The 10,819-nt window shown below is 41.4% G+C and overlaps 1 protein-coding gene across 1 annotated transcript; it reads right to left on the bottom strand.

The window, feature by feature from the left end:
- Positions 1 to 4,378: 4,378 nt before the first annotated feature.
- On the bottom strand, positions 4,379 to 9,256 carry LOC148912290 (uncharacterized). The gene is made up of 4 exons (XM_089027563.1): positions 7,729 to 9,256; positions 6,933 to 7,669; positions 5,117 to 6,866; positions 4,379 to 5,001 (listed from the first exon to the last, which is right to left on the bottom strand). The coding sequence occupies exons 1-4, from the start codon at positions 9,254 to 9,256 to the stop codon at positions 4,379 to 4,381; spliced, it is 4,638 nt and encodes a 1,545-aa protein (XP_088883689.1).
- Between the last annotated feature and the right edge of the window lie 1,563 nt (positions 9,257 to 10,819).

Genomic DNA, 10,819 nt, shown 5'->3' with positions numbered 1-10,819 from the left:
TTTGCCAATTCCTTTGGCAACGTCTTTTCGTTTGGAAAACCGAATTTTCTTGACCGTTTTCGATAGGGGAATCATGTTCAACAGCAAATTTCCAGCTAAAATACGTCTTTCTAGTAGTTTTCACGTCCCCCGTGCCCTCCCCCCAGCGCTGGCTCTTTGTCCCCAACAAAGGCTGTGGTATTCTATACTCCACATTACACTGTGCCTTTAAACTCTTCCATCATTCATGTTAGCAAACACCAAACTACCTAGTCTAGTAGCCAGAGCTTCAAAGTCGTTGCTTTTTTTCATTTCGGGGCTGCAGCTATTGTACCGCCTGAGAAATTAAGGATTTTCTTGGGGGAGTCCTTGCAAATTCAGCCAAATGCTCTTATAAGCAAATGTATGTGAACGCAGCAGGAACTTTGCCAATTCCTTTGGGAACGTCATTTCGTTTGGAAAACCGAATTTTCTTGACAGTTTTCGATAGGGGAATCATGTTCAACAGCAAATTTCCAGCTAAAATACGTCTTTCTAGTAGTTTTCACGTCCCCCGTGCCCTCCCCCCAGCGCTGGTCCTATGTCCCAAACAATGGCTTTGGATGTTCTATACTCCACATTACATTGTGCCTTTAAACTCTTCCATCATTCACGTTAGCACCCACCAAACTACATAGTCTAGTAGCCAGGGCTTCAAAGTCGTTGCTTTTTTTGATTTCGGGGCTGCAGCTACTGTACCGGCTGAGAAATTAAGGATTTTCTTGGGGGAGTCCTTGCAAATTCAACGAATTGCTCTTATAAGCAAATGTATATGAACGCAGCAGGAACTTTGCCAATTCCTTTGGCCACGTCATTTCGTTTGGAAAACCGAATTTTCTTGACCGTTTTTGATAGGAGAATCATGTTCAACAGCAAATTTCCAGCTAAAATACGTCTTTCTAGTAGTTTTCACCTCCCCCGTGCCCTCCTCCCAGCGCTGGCTCTGTGTCCCAAACAATGGCTGTGGATTTTCTATACTCCACATTACATTGTGCCTTTAAACTCTTCCATCATACACGTTAGCACCCACCAAACAACATAGTCTAGTAGCCAGAGCTTCAAAGTCGTTGCTTTTTTTGATTTAGGGGCTGCAGCTACTGTACCGCCTGAGAAATTAAGGATTTTCTATGGGGAGTCCTTGCTAATTCAGCCTAATGCTCTTATAAGCAAATGTATGTGAACGCAGCAGGAACTTTGCCAATTCCTTTGGCAACGTCATTTCGTTTGGAAAACCGAATTTTCTTGACCGTTTTCGATAGGGGAATCATGTTCAACAGCAAATTTCCAGCTAAAATACGTCTTTCTAGTAGTTTTTACGTCCCCCGTGCCCTCCCCCCAGCGCCGGCTCTGTGTCCCAAACAATGGCTGTGGATGTTCTATACCCCACATTACATTGAGCCTTTAAACTCTTCCATCATTCACGTTAGCACCCACCAAACTGCAGAGTCTAGTAGCAAATTTCCAGCTAAAATACGTCTTTCTAGTAGTTTTCACGTCCCCCGTGCCCTCTTCCCAGCGCTGGCTCTGTGTCCCAAACAATAGCTGTGGATGTTCTATACTCCACATTACATTGTGCCTTTAAACTCTTCCATCATACACGTTAGCACCCACCAAACAACATAGTCTAGTAGCCAGAGCTTCAAAGTCGTTGCTTTTTTTGATTTAGGGGCTGCAGCTACTGTACCGCTTGAGAAATTAAGGATTTTCTATGGGGAGTCCTTGCTAATTCAGCCTAATGCTCTTATAAGCAAATGTATGTGAACGCAGCAGGAACTTTGCCAATTCCTTTGGCAACGTCATTTCGTTTGGAAAACCGAATTTTCTTGACCGTTTTCGATAGGGGAATCATGTTCAACAGCAAATTTCCAGCTAAAATACGTCTTTCTAGTAGTTTTCACGTCCCCCAGGCCCTCCCACCAGCGCTGGCTCTGTGTCCCAAACAATGGCTGTGGATGTTCTATACTCCACATTACATTGTGCCTTTAAACTCTTCCATCATTCACGTTAGCACCCACCAAACTACATAGTCTAGTAGCCAGAGCTTCAAAGTCGTTGCTTTTTTTGATTTCGGGGCTGCAGCTACTGTACCGGCTGAGAAATTAAGGATTTTCTTGGGGGAGTCCTTGCAAATTCAACGAAATGCTCTTATAAGCAAATGTTTATGAACGCAGCAGGAACTTTGCCAATTCCTTTGGCCACGTCATTTCGTTTGGAAAACCGAATTTTCTTGACCGTTTTTGATAGGAGAATCATGTTCAACAGCAAATTTCCAGCTAAAATACGTCTTTCTAGTAGTTTTCACCTCCCCCGTGCCCTCCTCCCAGCGCTGGCTCTGTGTCCCAAACAATGGCTGTGGATTTTCTATACTCCACATTACATTGTGCCTTTAAACTCTTCCATCATACACGTTAGCACCCACCAAACAACATAGTCTAGTAGCCAGAGCTTCAAAGTCGTTTCTTTTTTTGATTTAGGGGCTGCAGCTACTGTACCGGCTGAGAAATTAAGGATTTTCTATGGGGAGTCCTTGCTAATTCAGCCTAATGCTCTTATAAGCAAATGTATGTGAACGCAGCAGGAACTTTGCCAATTCCTTTGGCAACGTCATTTCGTTTGGAAAACCGAATTTTCTTGACCGTTTTCGATAGGGGAATCATGTTCAACAGCAAATTTCCAGCTAAAATACGTCTTTCTAGTAGTTTTCACGTCCCCCGTGCCCTCCCCCCAGCGCCGGCTCTGTGTCCCAAACAATGGCTGTGGATGTTCTATACCCCACATTACATTGAGCCTTTAAACTCTTCCATCATTCACGTTAGCACCCACCAAACTGCAGAGTCTAGTAGCAAATTTCCAGCTAAAATACGTCTTTCTAGTAGTTTTCACGTCCCCCGTGCCCTCTTCCCAGCGCTGGCTCTGTGTCCCAAACAATAGCTGTGGATGTTCTATACTCCACATTACATTGTGCTTTTAAACTCTTCCATCATTCACTTTAGCACCCACCAAACTACATAGTCTAGTAGCCAGAGCTTCAAAGTCGTTGCTTTTTTTGATTTCGGGGCTGCAGCTACTGTACCGGCTGAGAAATTAAGGATTTTCTTGGGGGAGTCCTTGCTAATTCAGCCAAATGCTCTTATAAGCAAATGTATGTGAACGCAGCAGGAACTTTGCCAATTCCTTTGGCAACGTCATTTCGTTTGGAAAACCGAATTTTCTTGACCGTTTTCGATAGGGGAATCATGTTCAACAGCAAATTTCCAGCTAAAATACGTCTTTCTAGTAGTTTTCACCTCCCCCGGGCCCTCCCCCGAGCGCTGGCTCTGTGTCCCAAACAATGGCTGTGGATGTTCTATACTCCACATTACATTGTGCCTTTAAACTCTTCCATCATTCACGTTAGCACCCACCAAACTACATAGTCTAGTTGCCAGAGCTTCAAAGTCGTTGCTTTTTTTTATTTGGGGGCTGCAGCTAATGTACCGGCTGAGAAATTAGGGATTTTCTTGGGGGAGTCCTTGTTATTTCAGCAAAATGCTCTTATAGTCCATGAGCTGAGACCTGAAAAATCAGTTTTCGTAGCAGCACCCTGGAGACATAGTGAAACTGGTATCAAATGAAAGCGTATTATCTATTATTTCATGAATCGCTTGTTACTTTTGATGTAACCTGTGCTTAAGTGAGATATACGACCGAATCTGAGGGGGGTGGGGTGCGAATATATATAAATTGAATAGCCTCTCCACAGAGAAAAAATATATCTTTGAAAATATAGCTCCATAATCAATAAAACTTTCCAGAAATGATCCTCTTATTACATAGTGTCGAAAAATGTATGTGTAGGGAATCTAGATGTTTCCATGGCAACCGTTGCTAGGAAGAAGTTAAAAGTTACAGAAACATACACGATTTTCACTGTTTTTATCGTAAAATATTCTTTCAGTTTTATTATTGTGAAACGTAGTTTTGCTCGAATAATGAAACTATGATAAATGATTATTTGGCCTTCATTTTACTTGTTTTCTCTCGTTAACTTGACCTTTAATTACTTTTTAGGGTTGATCTTTTAAGAGATTTTTAATTGGTGCAAACGTGCACGTATACGTTTGTAGTGTTTTTGCAAAATGTTTACAATTTTTTGAATCCCTAAACATGACACAGTTACACTACATTGACCACTTCTAGCTAGAAAAGGTGCCATAACAACACCATAGGTGGTGTATATGTACATTTGAAAGCAAAGGGGAGGGGTCGTCCCCTAATGTTTTTTACAAAAACATCTAACCCAAACTGTGAGATCAAAACTTGTTTTTACAACTTCTTCAAAAAGAAAAATAATCTCCAATGACAAAAAATAGTCAAACAATTACTCGTCGTCACTTTCATCTTCATCATCTTCATAGGTGTCTTCTTCTCCCACTTTGTTCTCGCATTTTTCACATGCACATGCTTCTGTGCACGAAAGGGCGTTACGAACGCAAGAACAACGTCGTGTTTTGCATTGCCCTTTGCATCCACAGCATACCAGGGCCATCACTGCTTCAGGAGCAGGGGGCTGGTCTGTCCAGTCGATCTCCAGGCAGTCGTGTTTCACTTGCCAGCCTTGACCATTAGGTGTTTGGATGATGTTTGCATCTAAGGCATGCTTCCAAATGTAAGCTTGGAAGTTGGCACGCTTGAGATGATTTACTAACGCTGCTCTTGATGGTGGAAGTTGGTGTGACTGTAAGTTTTTGCCCTTGCAAAACATCTTGTATCTTAATTCGTTGACACTCTTGCACTTTGGATCGTTGTAGAGGGTACAAACAAAGGTTTCCAACTGATCAAGATCTACAATTGGAATTCGTTCACCCAAGGTCTCAACAGCTTTTCTCAAAATTTCATTTTCTTGAACGATAGTAAGAGCTTTCGTTTTTCCTTTTGTTGCAAAAGAGCTAACTGCATCACAGCCAGTCAATGCATGAAGGCTTGGCAGCACCCGGCATGTGTCTAATCCGAGTTTATCACGAAGTTTAGGCACACAGATTAGTCGAATTCTAGTCTGGGTTCCGCTTACCAGGATCAACTCAGATGGAATGGTTATCTGGTAATAACAAGCCAGTACTTCGACATCTGTATCTGAAGACTTGATTGCGATGCCGTTGATGGCCACGTTGTGAGGCATGAGAAGCATGTAGCAACATTCTTGTATCCGCTTCCTCTTGATTACTACATAGATCTTCACTGATCTCCGATATAATATTGCCGTCTTGAGTACATATTTTGGTGCACTTTTGTCCATGTGTAACAAAAAGGGTGCGGTTTCCAATCATGCGGGCATACATATGGTTAGATGTCCATTCGACCACGAGGAAGTTCAACAGAGCAGTTTTGTTTGAACCATTTGCCATAAACTTCTTCCATTGACGTGGGCACATTTGCTGAGGGCTGGAGATTGCAACCACCAATTGGCCATTACTGCTTCGTCTGTCTCTCTCAGTGTTTTTTATTGAGATTTTAGGATACTGGTCTGCTACAAAATCTATTCTTGTTGCTTGCCCAGCCACTGCCATGACTCGTTTCATCACCATTTCTGCAAGAGATTCAAATCTGTCAGGTACTTTCACCAACGATTGAAGTAGTGCCATGGCGTCTATGATGAAAGCCGTTGTCTTATCAGGAAGACTGTCTAGGCACTCAACTCCATTTTCAAGTAGTTTTGGTAGAGCAGCTTTGTTGGTCTTGGCTATGGACCCATCAAACGAGGCCAGTGACCAGGGGAGAGGACCAAGCTCAAACGTCAAAAGGTCCCTGAGGTCTACCTTCCGGCTCTGACCAATGATTAGAAGGCGTGCAAAGAGGTTTCTGTCAGCTCTGATGATGATGTTTCTTCCTCCTGCTTTTAATGATGTCTTCTTTTGGGCTTCACGAAAAGACCCAAGCTTGAGCTTGGTTAGGGGTTGAAAGAATCCTTTGCTGTTTGTCACCAATCTCTCATTTACGAATGACTCAAGCGCCTGCTTTCCTTTCTGTTTGGCCATCAGCAAATCTTGCTTCACATTTTCATCAGCAACACGCCCGGAGCTGATGACAGAAAGCTCTTCCGAAGGATCAAATGGATTACGCCAGCTCTCTATGACCTCTACTATCTTCTCTACATCTTCTTCATCTTTTTTGATACATAGTGATCCATTCTCTTTGGGAAATTGGCTTATCTCTTGGCAACCGTCTGTCATGATCCTACATCTGTCAACAAAAGCTGCTCGAGAATGGGCAGTAATCATCCACCGCTGCACAGCAGCTTTCCTCAAGCTGAAGCCCACTATACCTCCTTTTGTCTTAGTACTTCGATTGAGTGTTTGCTCAATCGTTTGGTCGACTGGCACCTGGGAAAACCCATGATGGATCGTTCTTTGGACTCCAAAATCACCATTGGCAAGCTTGTTGTGTGCTTCTGGATGGCTTTCTTCCAGTGTCATCATTTCTGCCAAGTAGACTGGTAGGTATCTTGCATAATTAATGTGATCATATGCAAAGAACCAGGGTAGCATCTCTTTGGTACTTTCTAAGTGCATATTCCAGTTGCCTTCCCTCGTTGCTCGTACAACATTCAACAACACTTCAACCATCTCTAGATAACTATTCCAAAAGGCTTTCATAGGACCGTTATCGAAGGTGGAGTATTCTTTGTAGAGCTTCATTAACTTGGTAAAACCTTCCATGGACAGTAGGCCATCAAACTTTTCTTTGCTGAACTTTTTTCGGATGTCCATTACTTGGTTGACTATCATGACGTAATTAACTGGGTGATCATGTGCTAGTAGCCAAGACCTAAAGCCCTTCCATTGCAATCGATGCAATGATTCATAAACAATCTGAAAATAAGAAATTGTTTTAGTGTATTATTAATACATATTAAATTATGTATTATAAATTATCACCTTGTGGATACGAATTGCACGATTATAATGGCGCCCTTCAAGAACTGCAGCAATAGATCCAGAACCAACAACTTCACTTTCTATAAGAATATCTGCTAGGCCACCATCTCCAAATCGTTTGCCGATAGCAGCTAGGTAAGCACATATGGTGTGGAATGTTCCCATTCTAACAACCAGTCGTTTGAACTCCTCCTGATTTTGCCATATTATTTCAAGACACTTTGCATAGATGGCTTGATCAAATACAACGATGACATCTTGTTGTCCGAGCTGGTCTGCCATTTTGAGTGACCTTTGGAGAACCGTGTAAACAGTTGGAAGCTCTGTTGGACTTGCATCAATAACCTCGCAATAGCCAATGGAGCATTCTCTGAGAGGGTTGTTGTCTTGTAGCATCGTGTTGAAACCAGTCCATGCTGGTATTACTTGTGGTTGATTCTCCTGCACATCAAAGATGTTATCTTGATATGGTCGCCGACAGAGTCTCCAGCCAAAGTTGATGAGTTGAGCATAAACGCTGACTTGTTGGTTACTGTTTGACATTTTGTTAATATCCATGCTGACTGGACTGGGCCCTTTGCGAGAGCTTGAGCTAAAATGAAGAACATCTGAGGGAACATAATCAATAGAGCGTTTCTTTGATAATGCTGGACTAGCTGAATTGACAGGAGGTAATTCACAGGTATGAGGTTTGCGTTGAACAATGATGCCATTTGTGCAATGGGTGGTCTCTTTTCCTGCGTAATGAAAAACAATCTAGCATTTTAAATGGACGCGTGGTTTCAATTGAACTTACGTTGACACCTACCAGAAAGAGTTTCTTCAAGAAGATCATTGTTATCCCAGCAAAACACACCAGGCACGCCAGGAGAACAAGCATTTGGGATTAGGACACAATTTTGCTGCTTTGCAATCTGATTCTCGGCTAGAGCTGTTTCCAATTCTTCTATTTGAGAGTATGATAAGCTATGACCAAATCTGTTGAGGATGGTTATTAATTCAACATTCCCAGTAAGACTTTTTACTGTCATAGGCAGAACAACATGTTTTGGGGTTTTTACTCGACCACGACTGACACAATGTATTAAGTCCTGGCAAAGAGAAACTACTAGGCGGTGAACATTTGGTGAAAGCTTCCCAACTCTCTCTTTGGAATACTCTGACTGGGGCACTAAAATCCACGCCATCATATTGTACACCAAATCAGGTACCATAGCACTGCCACTGTCTAAATCGTCTGGTGATGGTGGCCAAGTCATAGTAGGTTTCACGTCTACAAGTAAGCTCCTTATCACTTTAGCTGCATGGAAAATGTGATAGCTCTCATCCAGAACCGTATCGGTTGTACAGTCATTCGCTTTTAACTCCTCTGCTTCATACTCTTCATACTGAGCACTGTTTTTAAGGATAGTCTCTACAATTTCTCCAACGTTGACTAGTGAGCTATACACAATATCAGATTGGTTTCTGTTTACTGGTTGGCGAAAAGACAGTTTTTCACCAAAACATCGAATTAGGCGGTTCTTGAGCTTGGATGACCTGTATGAGGTAGCACTGATTCCTTCGTCAAATAGAAAAGTTGTGTACTTTCCCACAAGGTCGGACATGGGAATTGCTTTTGCTTCTTTCAAAATCTCCTCTTCTATAATCTCCTTTAATTTGTCAAATGCTTTATTGTAGCCTTCTGTTCCAATATCTTCTTCTCTACAGTTGTTCTCCTCTAACTTATCAAGTTCCCTTTGACGTACATAGTCTTTGTAGCAGGAACGATGGTACTTGATTTCCATTGCTATTGTATCTTGATCTTGAATATTCAAGAGCAGGTGATTATCATTGCGTATTTGAGCTGCCTTGGTCAAAGAAGTGCTACCAAACTCGCTGACGTTTAAGGTAAGGGACTCTCTTGTTCTTGCTCCTTTGGATGTTGTTATCTTATCTCTTTGGCAAATTGCACATTTTTTCAAATCAAAACTAGAATTCTGCGACCTGCGAATTCTTTTAGGAGGTGAAGACATAACGGATTCTTGACTGAGATATTCTTTAGAGAAATGGTGATTTTGTTGTGCTTTGACTACTTTGTTTTTATCGGTATATTCTTGATAACAGCGACGATGGTAGTTGCCTCTTGGTCCCTGATCCCAAGAATTTTCCATCTTCATCCATATGAAATCCCTCCTTTGATGAGCACATTTGTGAAACGTTTCCCAACTTTTCTCCGTGAAAGCTGTCAACTTGCCATCAGCATTCTCAATAACATGACATAGGCATTTATTCCAGTTCGGTTGCTGTACTGCTGAACGTTTTCTAGAAGTTATTTCAGTCATAACGACTGAATTTCTCTGGAAAACAAGCCTCACAATTCACCTAGAAATAAGTATTTTCACATCTTATTTCTTTTTTTCTTTCTAGAATTAATCAAAAAAATATCTTACCTAAATACAAAAAGTCACAAATAAAGATTTAAATATCCAGTATTGCATCAAATAGTGAGGTACTTACAGACAAGACAGCTACATCAACCCTTCCTTTCCAACATGGCGGTCACTGTTTTATCACATGTCATATTAGGTTGCACTGCATTATGGGTTGTACACCACCTATGGTGTTGTTATGGCACCTTTTCTAGCTAGAAGTGGTCAATGTAGTGTAACTGTGTCATGTTTAGGGATTCAAAAAATTGTAAACATTTTGCAAAAACACTACAAACGTATACGTGCACGTTTGCACCAATTAAGGATCTCTTAAAAGATCAACCCTCAAAAGTAATTAAAGGTCAAGTTAACGAGAGAAAACAAGTAAAATGAAGGCCAAATAATCATTTATCATAGTTTCATTATTCGAGCAAAACTACGTTTCACAATAATAAAACTGAAAGAATATTTTACGATAAAAACAGTGAAAATCGTGTATGTTTCTGTAACTTTTAACTTCTTCCTAGCAACGGTTGCCATGGAAACATCTAGATTCCCTACACATACATTTTTCGACACCATGTAATCAGAGGATCATTTCTGGAAAGTTTTATTGATTATGGAGCTATATTTTCAAAGATATATTTTTTCTCTATGGAGAGGCTATTACTTCAAATTATATATATTCGCACCCCACCCCCCTCAGATTCGGTCGTATATCTCACTTAAGCACAGGTTACATCAAAAGTAACAAGTGATTCATGAAAATATAGATAATAAGCTTTCATTTGATACCAGTTTCACTATGTCTCCAGGGGGGTGCTTCGAAAATTGATTTTTAGGGACTTTTCAGGATTTAGCTTATGGACTATTATAAGCAAATGTATGTGAACGCAGCAGGAACTTTGCCAATTCCTTTGGCAACGTCATTTCGTTTGGAAAACCGAATTTTCTTGACCGTTTTCGATAGGGGAATAATGTTCAACAGCAAATTTCCAGCTAAAATACGTCTTTCTAGTAGTTTTCACCTCCCCCGGGCCCTCCCCCGAGCGCTGGCTCTGTGTCCCAAACAATGGCTGTGGATGTTCTATACTCCACATTACATTGTGCCTTTAAACTCTTCCATCATTCACGTTAGCATCCACCAAACTACATAGTCTAGTAGGCAGAGCTTCAAAGTCGTTGCTTTTTTTCATTTCGGGGCTGCAGCTACTGTACCGGCTGAGAAATTAAGGATTTTCTTGGGGGAGTCCTTGCAAATTCAGCCAAATGCTCTTATAAGCAAATGTATGTGAACGCAGCAGGAACTTTGCCAATTCCTTTGGCAACGTCATTTCGTTTGGAAAACCGAATTTTCTTGACCGTTTTCGATAGGGGAATCATGTTCAACAGCAAATTTCCAGCTAAAATACGTCTTTCTAGTAGTTTTCACCTCCCCCGTGCCCTCCCCCCAGCGCTGGCTCTGTGTCCCAAACA

The sequence above is a fragment of the Actinia tenebrosa genome, unplaced genomic scaffold (assembly GCF_029948245.1).
Source record: "Actinia tenebrosa isolate PJP-AT-01 unplaced genomic scaffold, QUT_ActTen_1.0 PGA_scaffold11__36_contigs__length_13525064, whole genome shotgun sequence".
Classification (NCBI taxonomy): domain Eukaryota; kingdom Metazoa; phylum Cnidaria; class Anthozoa; order Actiniaria; family Actiniidae; genus Actinia; species Actinia tenebrosa.
Note: the sequence above shows the minus strand (reverse complement) of the source record. Positions and strands in the feature narration are given on the sequence as shown.

Coding starts and splice junctions, on each gene's coding strand:
- LOC148912290 (XM_089027563.1), bottom strand. CDS start 9,256: ATGACTGAAATAACTTCTAGAAAACGTTCAGCAGTACAGCAACCGAAC. Junction 7,670..7,728: donor TCTTTCTGGTAGGTGTCAAC/GTAAGTTCAATT, acceptor TTCATTACGCAG/GAAAAGAGACCACCCATTGC. Junction 5,002..5,116: donor CTTCAGATACAGATGTCGAA/GTACTGGCTTGT, acceptor AACTCGGATTAG/ACACATGCCGGGTGCTGCCA.